Raw genomic sequence first — 23573 nt, forward strand, 5'->3', positions numbered from 1 at the left:
ACAGCTGACGAAGGAGCACTGGGGGTCCAACAGCTTGTGACTTGAAATAAACCTGTTGGACTATAACAACCTGGTGTTGTGACTTCTGACTTGGAACAAAGTAAGGTAAATGAAGTAGTCACTGGACGTGAAACATTAACGCTGATTTCTCTCCACAGATTCTGCCAGACCTGCTGAGTCTTTCCAACAATTTCTGTTTTTTGTTTCTCATTTCCAGCATCCGCAGTTCTTTCACTCTTTTGGTTGTAAATGGAAATGCTGATCAGCCTGGATCTTGTGTAATAACCTAATATTTTGTTCTTTCACACATAAAGAATAGAACAAAGCAAACTCTTTCTATCACTTTTATTAGTGTGCTATTTCTGTATGATTATTTTAGGTGTTACATGCAGCTTAACACTTCTACACTCCATAAAAAATTAACAGAAACATTTTCCTGAAACCTTGTGACATTTCTAGAAATAACCCAAAACAATATTGGACAATCTACAGGTGTTTTATTTTATTTTAGAGGATTTACTCGATATCAATCTAATTGACAAATTTTCTTAAGAGGTTACAAATTTAAGAATGTTGTGGGAATTCTTTAAAATTCCTCTGCTAAAGGGAACATTGATAATCTTACAATACATTCAGTTTCTATGTAATCAGCATTTGGCCCAAAAAATAGTTACAAAGCAACAAATCAGTCTGAAGAGGGATGCACAGTTTGCATTGTATAATTTCCATTTCAAACAGAAATGCTTCGCCTCTATGCAAATATGTTCCACATCATTTATTAGTCCTTTATTAACCAATCATGTTATCAGTTCTCTCACATACTTTTCGTGATACCCTTGGATGCATGTCACTGCAAATTAATGCAAATCTCACAAAATATTAGGCATTTGTAGACAGCTGGCTAACACTAACCCTTCTGAATCAATCTCCGTGCAGAAGCATAATTAGACATTTTTGTCTTAGAAATGATCTATATGCCAAGAAAAAATCTCAAGTAGTGGAAATTACATATTTAAATGATCTATTCATGCACATCCACATTTTTCCACCACATTCCCACACTAAAATTTTCAATTTTTTTTTTTAATGCCAAGAAAGATTACAGTCAAGTGTACTTGGTCTACAGAGTCATCTTTGCAGTATGAGTATTCCTATCCTTCATGTTGGAACAAATCCTGCAGCAAAAACAACTTATTTGGTACCTTAATTGAGAAGCATAAATCCTACGTAGAAACATGGAAATCTGGAGGAAATGTACAAAGCACAATAAAGATTGATGTACATACAATAATTGCCCCTGAATTATATTGTGTTGCTTCTATTATTCTCTTCAATCACTTGCAATCTCAGAATGACAGATGTTCAAAAGGATGCTTTACAAATATGAAGTACAATATAAAAACCGAATGAAACAAGACCATTTACCATGATAAAATTAACAAGCGTAGACTTTGTGTTCACTGTACAATGGAGGTAGAACAACAAAATACAACAGCTGTGGGGTTTTCCAGTTATGTGAGTTTTATTACCAATTAGCCACCCATCACTAAATTCTGATTTAATCTGTAGAAAAATAGCTACAACTGAAGCCATTTAAAAGTGAACATCATGGCTTTCAAGAGAGCAAAATAATCTGAAAATAAAAAAAAAATTCACAACATAGCTGTAATATCCTTGGTCAAAAAAAAAAGGGACCTTGTCATGATTTCAGTGCCATATGACCAGCTTTATACATTATTGACTAGTTCCATTGTATCAAATAAAAATTTGAAGTTAATTACAATCTACGGTTGATTGGTTAAATTTATGGCCAATATATTGCTCATCTTTCAATTGCTGAGATACTGTAAAACCAACTATTTCCATTATGACTACTTTAAGAGGATCACATTGAACTGCACTCCTTATAAATTACTGTTGCTTCTCAAGTCAAGAGCCTTGATATTCAACCCATCACCCTCATTGCTAAATACACAGGAACAGATGAGCATTTTATTTTATTGCTAAGAATGAAGAATGACTTAGTCTTCAATGGATTTTAGGAATTTCTCATAGCCCTCTTCATCCATCAATTCATCAACTTCAGCAGGATTATCAATTGTCATTTTAATAAGCCAACCTGTTAAGAAAAATCACCAGGTCACTACATGAAAAGTGTAACAAAAGTTCCTTTTTGCACTACGATATATAACTGCACGTAAAAATAAATTAAACATGAAGTTCAAAATATTCCTGATATTCAAATATTTTATTTCCCAAGTTACTTAAGAAATATGTTAAAGGTTTCTTGGGAAGTTTTTGGAATAGAGCTGATAATGCGTTGCTGGAAAAGCGCAGCAGGTCAGGCAGCATCCAAGGAGCAGGAGAATTGAATTCCTGAAGAAGGGCTCATGCCCGAAACGTCGATTCTCCTGCTCCTTTGATGCTGCCTGACCTGCTGCGCTTTTCCAGCAACACATTATCAGCTCTGATCTACAGCATCTGCAGAACTCACTTTCTCCTCAAAGTTTTTGGAATATATTAGATTAATTTCAAGTCAGTCAATCTAAAAACCAAATTTTTTTTCCTCCAAGAGATGTGATTTCAAAAGCTAATAGACTTAATTCAGGGAAAGAATATATTTATATTTCTTACAAAAGAAGGACAAAATACGAAGTTACCTGAAAGACTCTCATCTATGAAAATAAACATTTATAAAACGGCATGGCTACACATTTTTCCAAAATAACCCCAGATAATCTGTTTGGGGAAATATACATTAGAAAGAGAAATACCGATAGAAATATTTTTTCCCATTACCAACGAGCTGTCTTAAAACTACAGGACCTTAGGCTTTACTATTTCCTACTCATGTTTGAAGTTTTAATTAGCATCATTTAACAATTCACAGATCAATCATGTATCAGGAAAATATTTCACGTACATCTTTATATCTGTATTCAAACGCAGCCACAGAATGCTTACAATAGTAGAAAATATAAAACCTGGAATTTTCCTAGAAGCAGCCACTGCAATGACTGTGATCTGCATTCCTGGCTCAGATATAAAATCCAGCAACTTCAGATATGCAGAGAATATCAACAATCTAGCTGTCCCACAGAGAACAATTGTTAGCGAAAGGTAAGCCATGCCCACCTTTTTTTAAACCAGATCCCAGTAAGAAAGAATTTAATTGTCTAAAAGCCTGTGTGAATTGTGCTATTTACAATTATTTTGTAGTAGAAAATATTTTGAAGATCGTAAGACTATAATTATTAATTTCCTGTGGCAGGCATTTCTCTGGATAGTGTTCTATATCATCCCTCACCCTCCTCAGCAGGGTTCGTCAATGTACCAGCAGATCTCAGAACCACCAACTTATCCCCGCAAAATGAGAGACGACCTCCCTACTCCACAATAATGCTGATTCTTCAATCAACTGGACAAGAGAGTCAGAGATTCCAGAAGGTGAGACAGGAGAAGGGATGCTTGGGGGAAATGAGCCCTGTCCCTGGTGCGATTGTGAATTTTGCAGGGGGTTGGAATGCTTTGATTCTCCAGCTGATATACTTGAGAAGATGATGTTTAAACCTGCTGTGAAAAGCTCAGAGTAAATTGGTAAGAAAAACAACGTGAGTATTGGGCAAACAGTCAATACCTGAACAACTCAGGGCTTCTGATCCCAAAGACATTGCAATGATGCAGTAGTCTGGGCAGGGTAAAACAGGCAATGGAAGTTTAAACTGAAGTAGCATAGATGTGCATATGTGGGGACTCTCTCAGCATCTCCAGCTGTACCAATGACAAGTTGAGTCAGAAGCTTCCCTGCATATTGAAGGATTTGAGCCAAGAAGTCATCAAACAAGAGGAAGGGGAGGAAGGGCGAGACAGCAGGGACATAATGGCAGAAAAATAGGCTTCTAAAGAGAGAGCATGGAAACATGTGCAGGAACGGCCACTAGAGGAACAGCCACTGAGCCGAACATCAAACCACCCACTGGGTTTCCAAAATCAATTTGGCAGGGCATTGCAAATCACAACGATCGGACTGAGAAATCCTGTGTAGGTGAATGCATAACTTAGAAGCCATTCAGCCCACTGAATCTGTCCTGCATTCAATGAGATCATGGCTGGTCTGACCATTCCCAATCCCACTGTTATGGGGTAAAGGCAGAAACTCTTGATTACCATACTGATTAACATTTGTGTGTTAAAATCAGAGTTATAGGATTCCAAATGGAGTTTAGGGAAGGTAGAGATAGAGGGATCAAACAAAGCAGAGCAAACCAAAATTATATGATGATGATGGGGAGTAAAGGGAGGGGAAAGAGAGAAAGCGGTCTGGTGAAGGAGCAGTCTCGGGGAGCAGTGGTATCGTCATTGGATCAACATTCCAAAGACCCAGGTGAATGCTCTGGGGACATGGGTTCAAATCCTTGGCAGATGGTGAAATTTGAATTAATGAAAATCTGGAATTAAAATGTCACTTATTAGCAATCATGTTAGTCACTGCCGATTGTTACAAAAACTCAAATGATTCACTCATGACTTTCAGGGAAGGTAATCTGCCATCCTCGACCAAAGTGAAGATGGGCTTTTGCACAAAACGTTGATTTTCCTTCCCCTCGGATGCTGCCTGACTTTCTGTGCTTTTCTAGAGCCACAGTCTCGACTCTAATCTGCCATCCTTATCTGGCCTAGCCTACATGTGACTCCAGACCCACAGCAATGTGGTCGATTTGCAACTGCTCTCTGAAATTGCTCTAGCAAGCTACTCAGTTCAAGAGTCAATTTGGGATGGGCAACAAATGCTGGCCAAGCCAAGAATCATCAGGTCCCATGAACAAATTAAAAAAAAAATCTGTTTTTGAAATGGGAAGAAAATGGTATGAGTATGGGATTAATTACGGATTGTGTAAGATGTCAAGGTTCAACAACAGTGATTGCCAGGAATTTTAGTGGAATCAAGCCGAAAGTATGTAGCTACCAGTAGGATTTGTGGAAGTTATTATTAAGCTGAAGGCAATTTCAGTTTGACTCAGTAAATTAGGCCTAGCTCCAGGTTTGTTACTCAACAAGGCAGGAGCATGGTGAACGAGAGTCAACATCCTATATCTGCAATGTTGATCGCACGCTTTGTGTAAGGAAACCGTAAATAGTAGAGAGAAGGATCTCGGATGGAACCAGAAAGTCCACAAGAGATGACCATGTGACCAGAAGCAGTAGCCAATAGCTGTAGCTTGCACTACAGTGAATGGAGCTTGTACATTCTTAGAAATATTACGCATGGGTTACCTGTGAATCTCTAACCATTAAACCTGAGCACCATTGATGAGGATTTCAGAAAATTATCCCTGCACTGTCACATGCAAACTATAAATAGGACCTCGAGAAACCAACACATTACAAGTGAACTGCAGAGAGGGCTGAACGGATTGATAATCCCAAAGGCAGCAGGGAAGAATCCAGGAGGATGAGAAAATGGCAAAAGTCTCATTCACATCCGAGCAAGGTACTGTTTGTGATTTTGAGCAACACAAGCTCAGCGTTACAGTTGGAGACGGAGTTAAGCTGGAGGCTCTAAAACAGAAAAAGAAAACGGAAGGTCTTAGATAATGCAATAGTGGGAGAGAATGGAAGCAAAGAGTGTTATTTTGCAGTGTAGGAGTAGTGGTACTGAGGAATCTGAGAGAGGCAACAGAAAACAGATTTTGTTAATTACATTATGGGTTGAGGTGTGGAATCAGAAATTTGGCTCAGAGAGAATCTAAGGTGATAGGCTTAAAGAATTAGCTTAATAAAATGGTCAGAGTGAAAAGAGAAGAATAGTAAATGGCCAGCCTCAACTTCTGGCACATTCCTAAGTGAAGAATGTGAGTCAATAGTTGGATTATTTTGGTGAGTAACACGAAGGATGTGACTTGGAAAAGCGAGGACACCAGGGTTTGAAACCATGATGCTATATAGTCATTATGAAGAGGCAGTTCCATTTCTTGCAAAATGAATTCAAATGGACATGGTACCATAGACATGGCTGTTCCTAGCTAATGGAATGCTACAGACAAATGGTCATCTAATTAAGTGATAATGAAAACAGGCATATTGATTGTAAAGGTCTGAAGATCAACATACGAAATGCTGACTCATTGATGAGTCGGTTGCACAATGACAAGTGCAACGCGTCCAAAAACATTTTGTTGACTTTCTTCCCACTTATTTTAAAATTAAGTGAAACTTTCATTATCCATCGTGTTAGAAGAGGTCTTTCTGCCGGTCAATGGAAATTGGCAGCAATTTAAGAGTCTTCACGGTTGGAGGATTTGAGCTATAGGGAGATGCTGAACAGGCTGGGGCTGTTTTCCCTGGAGCGTCGGAGGCTGAGGGGTGACCTTATGGAGGTTTACAAAATTATGAGGGGCATGGATAGGGTAAATAGGCAAAGTCTTTTCCCTGGGGTCGGGGAGTCGAAAACTAGAGGGCATTGGTTTAGCGTGACAGGGGAAAGATATAAAAGAGACCTAAGGGGCAACGTTTTCACACAGAGGGTGGTACTGGTATGGAATGAGCTACCAGAGGAAGTGGTGGAGGCTGGTACAATTGCAACATTTAAGAGGCATTTGGATAGGTATATGAATAGGAAGGGTTTAGAGGGATATGGGCCGGGTCCTGGCAGGTGGGATTAGATTGGGTTGGGATATCTGGGCGGCCTGGATGAGTTGGACGGAAGGGTCTGTTTCCATGCTGTACATCTCTATGACTCTATGTTAACTTTGCGCATCTAATTATGACAACACCTTATGGTCAAGAATGTGGGGAAGCAGAAGAACACTGCAAAGTGTCAATTCAGCTGTGATATTACACCAGTCAAACAATGGCAAATGTGGAGTTTTCTTCTGTAAAAATTCTGGCAGATAACTGGAGCACAGAGAGTGGAAACTGCATTGTAACACGAAGTCACGCATGGCTAATTGAAATGCTTATAATCGTGGCCAAAATTCATGTTGAGTATAATTTAAACATCACTGAATAATTCCACAGTTGAAATAAATCAAACTATAATGATGTTAATTAAAATGGAGGTTACTTTACTGGTTACCAGCTTCAAATAATTATCAAGGAAATATATCCTTGTTTCCAGCCACCATTCCCCCGTAGGTGTCTGTGTACTGAAAAGTTTAAACCCTCAGGTTTCTAAGATTAATTCACATACCTTCTCCATAGCAAGATTTATTGACTAGTCCTGGATTGTCAGCAAGAGCCTTATTTATATCAGTTACCTCTCCAGTCAGGGGTGAATACAATTCACTAGCAGCTTTCACACTTTCCAGAGCACCAAATTCATCTGCGGAAGGGAAATTTAATATATAGAAACTGCCGTACAATACACTTTTTACGGTGCTAACATTTTTGAAGATATTTAAACTGTTCACAACACTGACAATAGTCGTACTGTGCTATCAAGCCAAAAACACATTTCATTTATGCCACGGGAATGGCTGACAGATGGAAAGAAACAGCTCAAGGCTGCCACAACAAGACAGAGTTTAAACTGCTTTCTTCATGTTTGCTTCACTTGTCTGTTTACTTTTTATAATATGAAAAACTATAGTGCAGCCTTCATTCAACAAAGGTTGTATTGAGTGTAAACAAGAATTTATAATGAAGATTTATAAACTCTCATTTTCTCTGTTGTTAATAATGAACCAAACCAGTACATCACTAACTGATATAGCATTGAACAATTTACTTCAATATAGGTACTTGTGTCAAATATAAATGCATTTTCAAGGAAGTACAGATTAAGATAACTCCGTTTGGTGATTGATTGCACCTGGTAGACAGTTTGACCTATAGAAGCTCTCACTTAATGAGCTCTATGCATCAACTCAATTTCAATTACTCATGCTTTATCTTGGATTGTACTTTCAAACACGTTATACCAGATCAAGAGGAAAAGGTCAGCAATGTTTTTCTGAGTTCTGAGGAGCGGTCACTCAACGCAAAATGTTAACTCTGATTTCTCTCCACAGATGGTGCCAGACCTGCTGAGCTTTTACAGAAATTTGTTTTTGTTGTTAAATGTTTTCCAGATTCTATCAATGCTGATTTGCAGTCAGACATTTGGAGGCACAAGAGAGCTGTCAAGAATGACTAGCCTTGAATGCTTGCTTGGCACAAGCAGTATCCTACATCACATCCACCCCATTCAATTACTTACGATTTTCCAAAAAGATTAGTTAATATTTTGGAATTGGCTTGCTCCTTGAGCTGAAAGGTTCATTTCCAGATTTCATTATCTTAACATCTTCAGTGGACCTCATGCAAAGCAATGCTGAAAATTCCTGCTTTCTATTTATATGTTTGGGTTTCTTTGAGTTGGTGATGCCATTTCCTGTAGTGATGTTATTTCCTGTGGTGAAGTCACTTCCTGTTCCTTTTCTCAGGGGGTGGTAGATGAGGTCTAACTCGATGTGTTTGTTGATAGAGTTCCGGTTGGAATGCCATGCTTCTAGGAATTCTCATGCGTGTCTTTGTTTGGCTTGTCCTAGGATGAATGTATTGTCCCAGTCGAAGTGGTGTCCTTCCTCATCTGTATGTGAGGATACTAGTGAGAGATGGTTATGTCTTTTTGTTCATGTATCCTGGTGGCTACTTTTCTGCCTGTTTGTCCAATGTAGTGTTTGTTACAGTCCTTGCACGGTATTTTGTAAGTGACATTAGAGGGCAAAGAAACATCTGGAAATGAACCTTTCAGGTCAGCGAGCAAACCTACATCCAAAACCTCAACCTCAGCTACAAATCTTCTCAAAACTCGCTAATTAGTTAATATGTTTAAGACAATGGAACAAAATCAATACTCACCCAATTGGTTTAACTTTGTGCCTATCTCTGGCAATCCACAATATACAACATCTCCTAATGCTTCCTAAAGAAAAAAGTAATTAACTATTGTACATCTGAATCTTTATCATTCATTTAACATTGTTAATTCTCTTTTGTGCAACATGTACTTATGAAATCTCAGAACAGCTCAACATTAATATTTTAGGTATTTTGTGAAATATTTTAAACATCTTCAATATTTTAGCATCTTCTGCCAGTTTACTTCCCTTCATTCTTTCATGGAGTGCAAGTGTCATTTGCAAAGCCAGCTTTGAATGGCTTGCTTGACCATTTCAAAGGGTACACAAGAGTCAACCAAGCTACTGCAGGTCTGGAGTCACACATAGGCCAGACCAAGTAAGGACAGCAGGATTTCCTTGGAAGATCGTTAGTACCAGGTGATTTTTTTAAATAATAATTGATGGTAGTGCTATACTGATTACAGAGACTAACTTTATATTCCACATTTATTAAATGAATTTAAATTTGACCAGGTGTCTTTGTGGTATTTACAGAAGGGGTTGCTAGTTTAGTGATGTTACTAATACAGTATTTCCCTCAAATGTCTTCCACTATACACCTACTACATCCAAAGTTGATGAAAAAAAACTTACGTAATCTTTTTAAAATCAATTACACTCTTCAATACATGGAGACGCCTCATCCCACTACTGGCAAAAAGGATTTAGATACTAGAAATTTTTTAAAAACCAAAGTGATGGAGGGTCAGAAGGTAACATAGATCAACAAGAAAAGGCGTGTTGGTTGAATAAGACTTGGTACAGGGCAAGGTTAGAAAGGATATGGATGAACTATAATTTATTGGCTTTGGAGGATCAAAAGGTCAATCTGGACAACATTTCAATAGTGCAGCGATGACAAACTCATTTACAAATGGCAATTTCAGCACCTGATGGTTCAGACAGAAGGAAAGGCATTACAGGTACTGGAGTTGGGAGCAAACATGGAGATTAATTGGGATTGGAAGCTCAACTCAAGATCAAAAAGAATACCAAGGCTGAAGTGTTTAGTTTAGCCAGAGACTGTGACTGAAAAGTACGTTGGAATCAGTTGCAATGAAACAAGAGTTTGTAAATGAACCAAAGAGAATATCTTTAGTCTTCTCGACTTTTACTCGAAAGTTTTCTTCTTTCAATACTAGACGCTCATCAAGCCACCATTGCAGAATGGAGCCTTCGGATGTTACACAGTAAAAGGGGCTACATGAATCCAACTTATTGCTGCTGATGATGCTAAGAGTGATATTCAAACATGGAAATGCTCTAAAGATGGGAGGCAACAACTACAAGGGCATTACAGGGCAAAGAAAGACCAGGGATAGGTCAATGATGAGCCAAGCACGAAAGAGTGAAGGATGGCTTTACTTTTGTGCAAAGTGATGAGGGTGGTTTTGAAAGAGAAGGGGACAGTCACTGCATAAAGGAAAGCCTTTACAATTTCAATCAATGAGGAAGCCATATCAGGTGCTTAGCAATTTAGTAGAAATGGAGTCACAGGACCAAAGGTCAATCTCATGGACAAGATGAGTTCAGAAGGATACTTTGTACTTCATTAACATTAAGTATGAAATAGGAAATTTATACTATTTGTATAAACAGGTATTATGGAAGAAACAAGTATCTCATTTATCGAATAGCAAGTGTCACATCTAACTAAAATTATAACCAATCTGCTCGTTTGCAGACAGAGGCTTTTAAACAAAGATGCTTCCAGCAAACAATTTCCAAATACAAATGAACATCTGGAGGTTCTGCACAAAACCAGGATCTGAAACTTTTAGCTATTCAAAATACCCTTCCTTAAATACTTCCAAGATTTATTGCCTTTAATATACTTTTCCCAAATTTCCTAACTAAGTTTTATTGGCCAGGTTGAAAGCCAACAGCCAGAACTTAGAATCATAGAATTCCGACAGTGTGGAAGCAGGCCATTTAGCCCATCACATCCACAATGACGCACCGAAGTGCATCCCTCCTATAATCACCCCTGTAACCCTGCATTTCCCATGGCTAATCCACCTAGCCTTTATTTCCCATGGGTAATCCACCTAGACTGCGCATCCCCGAACACTATGGGCAGTTTGGCATAGCCAATCCATCTAACCTGCACCCAGAGGAAACCCACACAGACAAGGGGAGAATATGCAAATTCCACAGAAACAGACAATCAGCAGAAGGTGGAATTGAACTCGGGTCCCGGGCACTGTGAAGCAGCAATACTAATCACTGAGCCATTTCGGTGCAGCAAGGTTCCTTCAGAAATTTCCAATAATGCAATAAGTCATGTTTTTAATTCATTTCACAGAATGCGGAATTGCTGGTAAGGCCAGAATTTATTGTCCGTCCCCAATTATCCTTGTGGACATCGTGATGAGCTGCCTTCTTAAACCACTGTGGTTCATGCACGAAGTGCATAAAAATACACTTACAAAGAGAATTCCAAAGACTTGGACTCAGCAATGCTGAAGGAACAGCAATATAGTTGCAAGTCAGGAATGAGAGAGGTTTATAAAAATTTGAATTAAAAGCAGGAGACGAACATTTGGTCCCTTGATAGTTGTCATTCAATAAGAATATGGCTGATCTTATTGTTTCATGTTCCCACCTACTTCAATAATTTTTCATTCCTTTGCTCGACATTTAAAAGCTACAATCGGTCTTTGCCTTAAGAATATTCAATTTCTGTTTTCACTGCCTTTTGAGGAAACGAATACCAAAGATTCATAACTCTCTAGAGAACACAATATTATCTTCAACTGTCTTAAATGGGCCATGTCTTATTTTTAAAAGTGACCCTTGTTCCAGAGTCCCCACTAGTGTAAACATTTCTTCCACATCCACCCGATCATGACCTCTCATGATTTTCCAAATTTCAAACAAGTCACTTCTAAACTCAATGTATATAAGCTTAGTCTATCAAAACTGTCCCCATCAGATAACCCACCTAGAACAGTTAGTAGTCAAGTCTAGATTGGAGGCAATAATGTTCCCATGTACCTGTTGCTCTTTAGTCTTCAGGGATTGGGAAGAGCTACTGAAGAAGACTCAGTAATGTACTTCAACTTTGTGCGAATCTTAGAGGGAGTGAATATTTAAGGTATTAAATAGGGTGCAAATTAAGAGCATGCTTTGTCCTATATAGTGTTCAACTCAAGTGGAATAATTCACTTGTTGTGTTATTCTGTACGGTGTTCAAAACTTTGGTGTTGAAGCCATTTCTTTTTCTAACTTTAAGTTTTGTTTGCAGATAAGTGGTAAGAACCAAGTGACAACATTAGAACATAGAACAGCACGGCACAGTATAGGCCCTTCGGTCCACGATGTTGTGCTGAGCATTTATCTTAATCTAAGACCAACCTAGCCTATACACCCCTCAATTTACTGCCATCCATGTGCTTTTCCAGCAGTCACTTAAACGTCCCTAATGTCTCTGACTCTGGTTTTGTGAAGTCACATTGTTTGAAACACAGTGCACACACGGGTGCAATATTTAATACAACTATTTTAACCAAGGCTTACCAAACTTCTGAAAACAATACATGTTTCTTAAAATGTCTGGATTTATTTTTAAATGGCCCAGAGTGTTTGGCTAGATTTTGTGTACCTGCAATGCATGGGAAAAATACTGTACTGATGCAGGCTTACATCCATAGCCTAATTTTCAAACATGGTTAGGAGTCAGTTACCTGTTCAATATAAAGCTTGAGCTGTACTTCTGCAAATTTTAAATGACAAAAATAAATTGATATGATCTCTATTATTCTGAGCCAGTTACCTCAATTATAGGAGTACAGACTGTATCACATTGTGCAAAATTACTACTGGGGAGCAAGTTCCTGTGCCAAAATTTGTTCAGCACTTGCCCACATTCATGCCTACAAAATGTATTCACAATGGCAAATGATAACAATTGTACATAAAAGGGTAGTAAAAACATATAAGCACTGATACTGAAGTGAACCTTGATCTCACCAGGAGTAAAACTTGATTAGGAAAAGCTGATCTTGCAACAGCTATCCCAGTAATGGACGAAGTCCAAGAACTTTCAAGCAAAGCTTGTGCACTTAAAACAAGCACAGCCAATATCACAATGTTTAGAAGTGATAGACTGATATAAAGAATTGTATTGGATGGTAATAAGTGAAGCACCCACCTGGGCATAATTGCTAATCCCCACTGTACCAATTCCATTTTCAACCATCACCCATTCATGTTTGTCTGTAAACTTGCGAGCTGGAATACAAAAATAGCCAATACCAAACGGATTATCTAAGGTTTAGCAATCCATGTAACATTAATATTTACATATCAAATATAATTTGCTCTTTATTAAAGCTATGAACTCCTGATTAAGGATGTACTTCAGATACTGTAACATATCTAATCATAAATTAAAGTATTTAAATTATACAATACAGGAATATAGTCTTAAGTCATGACTGAAATACAATAACATTTTTCTAATTTAACAAGGACCGCTCCATAGAATTTCATTGTTTGTTCACATGTATTTATTAAATACAACATTCCTTGCCATGTGTACAATGCTTCTTTGTTCCCAAGTCCCAATTTGTAATTTACATCCATTAAGACTCAATCCCTGAAAGGCAGTAAGGCATGGTAATATATAAACTGATGTTTTCGAACAACAAATATAAAACATTACACTTAAATCAACAGTGGCCATGAAAACAGACATAACTATTAAAAAATAGTCCCAATGATCATGCATAATGTGAATATAACTTCTGGTCTTGAATAATTATCAGATAACTTTATCATTTCTGCTGCAGAATACTAAAATATAGCCTCCATTGTGTAGCTTCACAGCAAGTTCCTTCCCGTGACAATGGATGCAGAAATATGTTGATGGACACCAGAACAACATGATGAATACAAGACTGGATTACGTGCACACTAGTTACACACTGACCTTTAGTATACGCTCCACTATTCATGGTACACATTCTCATATTCAGTACAAACCCACTCAAATGAGACAGACCATTTTTGAGTCTTGATCATTTTTAATGAAGTATGGATCAGAGATCACATTGTATTAAGACTTGAGAAGACATTTTATAAATTGGGTATCCTGATTAATTCTCTGTATCTTATATTGGATACCCTGAACTGTCACTACTTTTAGCATAAACTCAGAGTCCTCAATAAAGCAACTTAGTTGGAGTCCCTACATTTATATTTTTTGTTATTAATTTTATGTTTTTAATTGCACTATGATCTTGTGTTGTTTTCTCCTCTGATGTTCTACTGACTTCTGCTCTTCTATCCAAATATGTAGCTTTACCAAATTGGGAGTCAAAACCAATTCAGAAACAATTCAGAAAAGCAACACACAAGAAGCCTGTAAGATTTTTCTCCATGTATTTCCCTCAAAGTAACCAGAAATATCCAGTTTAATTCGCTTTCTTTCAGTAACAGCAGCCTTTTATTCACCATTCTACTTTCAAAGACAGACTCATTTAGAAATATCCATAGTCCCAATCCTAGCCTTTCCTTTTCTACTCTGTCCACAGATCCCTACGTGGCTTTGCTGGCATTTTTCTGATAGTATCCTTGAAACAACTGCCACATTCTCCTCCAAGCAGTTTAACTATTGCATCTCTCACCTCTCCTTCCAAATATAACTTTGTCCAACACATCCACATCACCCCACCCAAGTTTCTCCCAAAGTCCTGCACATAGACAAAATTTGTGTTGCCATTTGTATGTTATTCAAGAAAAGGCAATGCACACAAACTAATGCTGCTGACATTTTGTTCCTTTCACATTATTGTGGTAATAGTCACTAGATATTCCACATGGGATTAGGTAATAGGATGCGTGGACACGGATAACTGGTTAAACTGCATCAAATGGTGTTTGCTTTGGTCAGTATGTTGACAAAAGTAACTGGTGCTCTATGCAGGACATATGGGCACTATTACGGCCTATGTGTATATTAATTAAATATATTACATCTACGTGCCAACTACTATAAACTCTATATCCACATTTAAAATGGAAATTGCCTATGTAGGTGTGTAACAAATTAGAACTGCATGCTCTGTTGTGGAGGCAATACAGCATCATCACTGATTAGGTTGTGCCATCCCATCCTGGAACATTAACAAAGACTTCTATTAGAAATACAGACAAATTTTTCCACAGCAGTTTCATGTAAATGTCAAACGTAGTTCCTTGCTTGCTTACTTGAAGTATCATACTATTATGTGTCTGACAAAAATCAGTATCATCATAAAAGTGATGATAGTGGTGTGTGAATTACTTATGTTTGGAAATATTACACTTATTCGCTGTAAAATTTTCTCCACTTTCTTCCTTGTCAAATTGAAAGCCAGCCAATATATGCCTGTCTTTCATTCAATCCTCAGAGATTGGTTTCTGAACCGGGTGCCATTTTGTGTCCAGAATACAACTTACCTTGAGAATGCACCTCCTAGCTCAACCCTGCCTTTACTTCCTTTCCCCTCTTGCAAAGTATCAATGTACCTTCACCATCACTACTCAGTTCTTTGGTATTCTGTCCCCTTCCCCAATGCTCCCAATATGCCAGGTACACTTCCATCAAAAACAAATTCTATCTGCCATTTCCTTGTATTCCTGCTCACCTCTGAGCTTGTTGCAAGTTGGCACATCTTTAAATCTAAATACATTCTGATTGATGTATAATCAGGAGCCCTGATAATATTGTTACTTAAATGCGTATCCTCCAGTGGTCAATGAGCCTCGTAACAAGTACCACCAACATAGCATATAGGCTACCTTAAACTGATAAAGTTGAATCAGGTAAAATGGTCAAATGAAAACGTTGTTAGCTCATCAATAAGTGGAGCACATTCAAATTAACTATCGTGAAAATTGAACAAAGGCTTCACATTTCATCCTCCCGTGCTGTTCTTTGTTCTCCAACAAGGACATGTGAACAACTGGCACATGAACCTAGCTCAATCAACCAACCAAACAATCATATCCTTATTTAAAACAAACAGCTCAGACACTATTATTAGTCACTTTGAACACACTCAAAAGACTTGCTGAGATATCACAACATTGGAGCTTTATCCCAGTTTATCACAACTGCACACCCTCCAAAACTGCACACAATGAGATGATACAACTAAAGGAAATTACTGAATACTTGAAAGCCATTATCACAAACTGAAGAAAGTTGGAGGAAGGCTATTAGAGTCATAGAGATTTACAGCATGGAAACAGACCCTTCGGTCCAACCCGTCCATGCCGACCAGATATCCCAACCCGATCTAGTCCCACCTGCCAGCACCCAGCCCATATCCCTCCAAACCCTTCCTATTCATATACCCATCCAAATGCCTCTTAAATGTTGCAATTGTACCAGCCTCCACCACATCCTCTGGCAGCTCATTCCATGCACGTACCACCCTCTGCGTGAAAACGTTGCCCCTTAGGTCTCAACAAATCTCTCAACAAGTAGGTCAGTAAAATCCAGGAGAGCATCACTTATCCATTAGATTCCCATAAAAACCCATCTGATTGAATGATGTCATTTATGGGAGGAATCTGCCTTACCTAGCTGGTCTGGCCTAAATGTCACTCAAGACCCACTGCCGCATAGTTGACTTTTTACTGACCTTGGAAATGGCACAGCAAGTTACTCACTTAGACCACAGGGAAAAATTAGTAATGAAACCAGTTGGACCACATGACAATTGACTGAGGCATTGGAAATGACAATGACACTCACAGCCCTGCTGACTGTGCAAAGTCCTCCTTACTAACATCCACTGGCTTATGTCAAAATTGGGAGAGTTGTCCAACAAATGAGTCAAGCAATAGCCAGATCTAGTTATATTCACCAACTCATACCTCACAGACAAATTTCCCAGACAGCACTATCACCATCTCTAGTATGTCTTGTTTCATCAGCAGGACAGACCCATCAGAGATGATAGCACAGTCACATACAGTAAGGAAGATAGCCCTGAACATTTGTTCCAGATCCACAGAAATCCCATTATATGTCTAAACATGGGCAGGAAAGCCTCCTGATTTATGCCTACTGCCCTCTCTCAGGTTGTCAATCAGTACACCTCCATGTTGAGCACGACTTGAAGGAAGCACTAAGGGTGGAAGGGGCACAGAATGTACTCTGAGGTGAGAGGTCTTCAATGTCCATCACAAAGAGTGGTTTGCGTGCATTATTGAGAGAGCTGGCCAAATCTTAAAAGTACATTGCCACAAGTCTATTTCTGTAGCAGTTGGTGAGGAATCAAGTACAGGGAAAAAAAACTACTTGATCTTGTCCTCACCAAGGCAATTGTCACAGATGCACATATCCATGTCATTATCGGTAACAGTCACAATCCTTGTGAAAACTGAGGAGGTGGTGATGCCCTTGTGGTATTGTCGCTAAACTATTACTTCAGAGACCCTTGTGGGGACTTCAGTTCAAATCCTGCCATGGAAGGCAGAGTTACCATTTTGAATTCAATGAGCCTTCTTCAAAACAGTTTTCTCCCCTGCTTTTTCCCTCACAGATGTGGAGTTTCTCCAACAATTTCTGTTTTTGTTCCAGATTTCAGATTCAGAACAGTTCTAAGCAAACCAAAACTGGGTATCCACGAGGCAGTGTTTGCCATTAGCAACAGTCAAGTTTAATCATAATCTGGAACACCATGTTTCCCTGTATATCTTCCCCATGACCATTAACATCAACCCAAGAAACTAACCCTTATTCAAATGAGTAATGCAGGACAGTATGCCAAGAGCTATATCAGGTATACTTAAAAAAAGAACTGCCAAGCTGTTAAAGCCCCAACAGAGTACTACATACATACATTACAAGTACCTGTAATCTATAACCAAAAAAATGATTGAAAGTCTGTAATCCTTCCATGTTCAGTTGGTGGCAGATAATAAACAATTAATTGGAGGAGGCAGCTCCAGAAATTTTCCAATCCTTAAATGAGTCAGAAGCACAGCACATGAATGTAAAAGATAAGGCCAAAACATTTGCAAATGTTAATGTCAGAAGTATGACATGATAGTCCATCACAGATTCTTCCTGAGGTCCCAAGCAACAAAGATGTCTTCAGACAATTTGATTCTCTCCATTTACTATCAAGAAATGGCTGCAGACACAAAAATGATTCTGTACCCTGTCACCATCCTAGCACGAGTACCGAAGACGTGCTGTCCTAAGTCAAGCTGTTCTAGTACAACTGCAATGCTTGCATCTATCCAACAATACAGAAAATGGCTCAAGTATGACCTGCCAAATCCAACCAAGTCAATTATACTGCCCTATCAGTCTACTCCCAGTCATCATTATAGACTTGGCTTTCTGCAAGGCTGAAGCTAACAATAGATGGAAGAACAAACAGATTTTAAAATCTGAACAGAGCAAATTCCAATGCTGTGGGCGAATGTATTAAAGTATTTCTTTGCACAATATCTTTGCACAATAGAATCTGTCACTTGGTTATATTGATCAGTCAATCTTTTTGAGATTAAACTAGTGCAGAACTGTTTGAAAGATTACTGCTCATTTCAAAGAAATTATGCACTATATGTATGATACACCAAAAATGGAAATATTGGCAAGTTATTATCAACAGTGTGTTATCATCAATACTTTCACAACAATAACCTTCACTTGTGCTCAGTTTCAGTTCCAGTATGGAAACTCAGTGTCTGAACTTGGTACAACTTTGGTGTAAACATTGACAAAAATGCTGTCGGAACACAGACTGCAAGGCAACAGTGACTGCTCTTTACATCAAAGTAGCATTTAAGCTGGTGTGGCATCAAGAACCCGAGCAAAATTGAAGTAAGTGAGAATCAGGGGAAATTTTTTTAATGGTTGGAGTCTTAACCTGGCAAAAAGGAAGACAGTTGTGATGATTGGAGGCCAATTATCTCAGACACACCTAATTGCCGGAGATTTTTCTTTCTTTAAAACAACCTGCTCAGATGTGTAAAGACACACCACTGGAGCAGATGGGACTTGAACCCAGACTTTCTCACTCATAGGTAGGGACACTACGATTGCACAAATCCAACTTCTTGAGAGTGGGCCCAACCATCTTCAGTTGCAACAATGACTTTCCCTCCATCATAGGGTCAGAAGTGAGAAGGTTCATTGTGCAATCAATGTTCAGCAGTCTTCACAACACCTCAGATTTGGAAGCATTCAGTATAAATGTCTGGACAACATTCTGGTTTCGACTGAGAAGTGATAAGTAATATTCGTGGCAGGCAGTGACCATCACCAAGAGAGAATCTAATCATTTCCCGCTAACATTCAATGACATTATCACTGAATCACACCAACATCCTAGGGGTTACCAGTGACCAGAAACGGAACTGGACAAGCCATATGAGTGCTGTGACTACAAGAACAAGTCAGAGGCTAGGAATCTTGCAGTGAGTAACTCACCTCCAGACTCTCCAAAACCTGTTCACCATCTACAAAGCACATGTCAGGAATGCGATGGTATACTCTCCAACGTGGAAGAAACCCCACACCATCTAGGACAGGGCAGCCTTCTTGTTTGAGATCCCATTCACTACCTTGACCACTCATTCCCAACACCACTGGCTCTGTCTCATACCTTAGTTGAATTGCAGCAACTTGGCAACCCTTTCCAAAATTTCAATCTTTGCCACCCAGAAGGACAAAAGGTTATGAACATCACCATCTGCAGCACTTCAAAAAATGGCAACTCATCAGCACCTTCTCAAGCTTAATTGCAGATGGACAAATAATATCAGCCTTGTCAGAGATGCTTACATCCCATGCAAGAATAAAAAAGTCTAATTCTTCAGGCAGCAATGTCACATGGCACAGAAAACCCCCCAAAAAAATGGCAAACTGTCTTAAAACTACTTCAACCGTGAAATCGGAAAAACTAAACAGGGTACATGGTAAAAGCAAGAGAGAGAGAGAAGAAAGAACGCACTGACAAACAGCAAGCAGATTGCTTTCATTCATCAGATCTAGTCAGTACCCAATAAACCCAGTCAGCCAATTCCTTCCTCAAAAATTGTACCTCTGGTCCAAAATCTCTGAAAACAAATAGTGATTGTGTCCAATATCAAATTCCCACTTGTTACTAAACTGGAAAATAATATGCCCAATCATTTCCTCACCGCTCCACAGCTTCTCTGAAAGTTACCACTTTCCTCATGCACATTGGAATGTACTGATGTTTCGTTAACTCACTTTAAATCAAACTTTTAAGTTAGGATCAAGATATTTAAACATAAGAGCTAACACCAGGAATTCTACATAACACAAATTAAAGGGAATTACTTCAATATGGAGAAGAAGCACCTGTGAAGGTGCCAATAATTTCGAGCACCTCTGTCATGCTCAGACATTCCTGTTGATGAAGGGCTTTTGCCTGAAACATCGATTTTCCTGTTCCTTGGATGGTGCCTGACCTGCTGTGCTTTTCCAGCACCACTCTCTAATCTCCAGCAACTACAGTACCCACCCGCACCTAGGCTCAGGCATAGGCCAAGCACAAGCAATGGAAGGAGCGCAAGATCACCACTTCAGGAAACATCACTTGTCCAACCTGTGATAGGGTTTGCTTATCCAGTATTGGATTAGTCAGTGACCTCAGCATAACACCAGTATGGAACAAAGTGACCCTCAGTGAAAAGGACTGTTTAAAATACCAATGATAACAACTTGCAGACAAGCCAACAACTTTAGTTCTTTTAAGAAAAAAAATGAAATTCCTTATTTAGTCACAAAGTATTTGCTAATGAAGTTTCTCTGTACTTCAGTCAGACTTATCTAAAAACGTTTGTTACATATTCCATGGATTAGAAACGAAACTCTCATATCACACCTATCACAGAATATGCAGATAAAAGAGTTGTTAAATATGCCAGGTAATACAGTCGCTGCAAATGCTGTGGGATTTAAAACGAAAGGTGCTTGCACTCCGATCCCAGTGCAATTAGAAGGACACGGTGCACTGCATTCCTTTAGTGTTACAACTTCAAAATACATACTTGATTTTCAAAAATGCATTTCCACGAACTCTTTCCTAGGTGACAGAAAACCGAATGCAAACTTTACATGAAAAGCACAATGACGTTATTGTTTTAAAAAAACTTAAATATAACAGTAAACGGCCCCAACCTGGCCAAGTATTTGACTCTTTTGTCAGCTCACCTTAATCCATCTGACCTCTCACCAGCTCTCTAATTAGGAAAACGCTGCAACAAATTACACATAAGTATAAATAAGAAATCAAACCGACAGGATAATAAACATTACAACCAGGCCCAGCGTTTGCAAATAAAGATTTTTTTTCAGATTCCAAAACGCTATAAAGCTAAGTTGCAATCATGACCTGGTCTTGACTTAGTTCTTGATCGGCCACTGCTCTGCTTAACTTTGCTGCTTTCTCGCTAAACGCTTCCAACTATCCCCCCACCACCCCCAAAAGAAGGAGGCAGACGCACCGGAGAGAGCCGGTCTGCCGGTGCTCAAATTCCGCAGCGGCCAGGTGATCCGTACCGTCCTGTGCAAAGGCTGCCAGGGCATCGGAGCGTGCAAGCAGAGGGAAGTCACCACTCGCAAATTCGACACAGTGCACCTCCACGCCATCTTTGCAAAGCAGCAAATAAGCGTGAGCGGATGGGGAGGCGCGAGAGGAAGTGCCCGGGAGCCGGCGCGAGGGGTGGAGCTGTCACTCAATGCGGGGGAGAATGGAACGGAGCGTTGGAGGAGCTGTCACTCAATGCGGGGGAGAATGGAACAGACCCCTGGAAGAGTTGTCACTCAGTCTGGGAGAGAATGGAACGGAGCCCGGGAGGAGCTGTCACTCAGTCCGGGAGAGAATGGAACGGAGCCCGGGAGGAGCTGTCACTCAGTCCGGGAGAGAATGGAACGGAGCCCGGGAGGAGCTGTCACTCAGTCCGAGAGAATGGAACGGAGCCCGGGAGGAGCTGTCACTCAGTCCGGGAGAGAATGGAACGGAGCCCGGGAGGAGCTGTCACTCAGTCCGGGAGAGAATGGAACGGAGCCCGGGAGGAGCTGTCACTCAGTCCGAGAGAATGGAACGGAGCCGTCACTCAGTCCGGGATAGAACGGAACGGAGCCCGGGTGGAGCTGTCACTCTGGGGAAGCAGCAGCGCCCGAACTCTCTGGTTGTGAAAGCAAAAAGTACTGGAGATAAAAACAGGTCAGGCAGCATCAATGAATAGAGAGCAATCTAACGTTTCGAGTCTAGATGAAGAGTCATCTGTACTCGAAACGTTAGGTCGCTGTGTCTCCATGGATGCTGCCTGCCCCGTTATCATCTCCAGCATTTTTTTTTTGTTTTCAGTAGCGATTCCAGCATTTGCAGTAATTTGTTCCTCCCTCTCTGGTAGTGTAGCTGGGTTCCCTAGTTAGGTGGATGAAAAGGTATTCCACATTGGGACACCCCTGAATTTCCCCTGTATTGGGACTCCGTAATAGTGCTGTCAGCCCACAACATTAGAAATGAATTGAAAGTTCGACTCAGACATGAAACAAAAAATCAAGCCTACCGGTTTAATGCAAGACTGAAGGAGAGTTAAACTGTCTTTTTCGATTTTTTTTCGTTGAGATTCTTCTATTCAAAGAAAGACAGTGGAGTTGTCCTCTGGGTTCGAGATAATATTTATAATTTTAACAACAGACAAATCAAAAGGGCCATTTTAATCACTGAGAATGAACAATCGTGCAACTGAGAGGGAAAGTGGAATAAGGCTTAGGATGTTTGGGAAGTAAGAAAGTGGAAGTGAAACAGGTTAACCTGGGGAATGAACTGAACGAATATCTGAGGGGGCTGAGGCAGCAGGGTGTGATGTTCTGGGATACTCAGCAATAGCTGAAACAGTGCATTTCTGAGGTTCAGAAGAATGGCCACATCCTTAAAGGTGTTGGAGTTTTGGCAGAAGCTGGGGAATTAGCATCAGATGGGCACCTGAGAGGGATGTATTGCCATAAGTAAGTGAGACACCATTGTCAGTGGTTAAACTTGATTACTGCTGGAGAGAGCACTCTCAGGCTAGCAAGAGGGATTGCTCGAATAGGGAGCAGTTGTTGATATACTTGCAAGGAATAATAGAAAAGAGCTTACTTTGAATGGAAAGGATCGAACCTCACAGTTATTGAACAAATCCGTGTCTGTTGGGAAGGTCTCAATGACACCAGATAGAGAGGCAAGACAGTTTTTTAAATGTGAAAGATGCTTTTTGTCTCCATAACAACCCAGCATCAAAATTACTGAATCTAAAATCACATTTCAAAGCACTTTACATTTTATTTCAAACAGATGAAAACATTTTTGGAATTTTATGAATTTTTTGTCTCAAATTTGAAGGAGAAATTACAGTACCCTGTCAATTCATGTTCTCAGCAGTGAACTTGCTGTAAATGAAAAACTTCACATTGATAAATGTTGATTAAATCTCATGACTAGAGCCCAAACTCAACACCAGCAGTTGTTATATTGCCATTTAGAATGCCAGTGCTCACTCAGTGTTAACATTTCACCTGAGTGTTAAAATTGTCCTGCAGACACTTCAGACAAAAATGAGACAGCACTGCACGAAGAAGAGTCGTCAAATCACAATAAAGTTGGAGGGGGATCTCCTGGTTATTTCTCTTTTTTTTGTGTGTGCGCAGGTATCGGACAC

The 23573-nt window shown here is 39.5% G+C and overlaps 1 protein-coding gene across 1 annotated transcript; it reads right to left on the reverse strand.

The window, feature by feature from the left end:
* Positions 1–330: 330 nt before the first annotated feature.
* LOC122558275 (glycine cleavage system H protein, mitochondrial-like) lies at positions 331–21550 on the reverse strand. Its single transcript, XM_043706673.2, has 5 exons — positions 21369–21550; positions 13036–13115; positions 8842–8905; positions 7190–7321; positions 331–2119 (listed from the first exon to the last, which is right to left on the reverse strand). Exons 1-5 carry the CDS (start codon positions 21511–21513, stop codon positions 2022–2024), a joined length of 519 nt encoding a protein of 172 aa, XP_043562608.1. The 5' UTR covers positions 21514–21550; the 3' UTR covers positions 331–2021.
* Between the last annotated feature and the right edge of the window lie 2023 nt (positions 21551–23573).

The sequence above is a fragment of the Chiloscyllium plagiosum genome, unplaced genomic scaffold (genome assembly GCF_037043375.1).
Source record: "Chiloscyllium plagiosum isolate Xiang-an unplaced genomic scaffold, Cpla_swu_hap1 HiC_scaffold_17, whole genome shotgun sequence".
Taxonomy (NCBI): domain Eukaryota; kingdom Metazoa; phylum Chordata; class Chondrichthyes; order Orectolobiformes; family Hemiscylliidae; genus Chiloscyllium; species Chiloscyllium plagiosum.

Bases quoted from the DNA above. Each gene is read 5' to 3' on its own strand.
- LOC122558275 (XM_043706673.2), bottom strand. From the start codon at position 21,513: ATGGCGTGGAGGTGCACTGTGTCGAATTTGCGAGTGGTGACTTCCCTC. The intron at 8,906-13,035 runs GTGGGTGCTTCA...TTTTTTCTTTAG, and splicing joins GGATTAGCAATTATGCCCAG to GAAGCATTAGGAGATGTTGT. The intron at 2,120-7,189 runs GTATGTGAATTA...TTTTCTTAACAG, and splicing joins TAAATCTTGCTATGGAGAAG to GTTGGCTTATTAAAATGACA.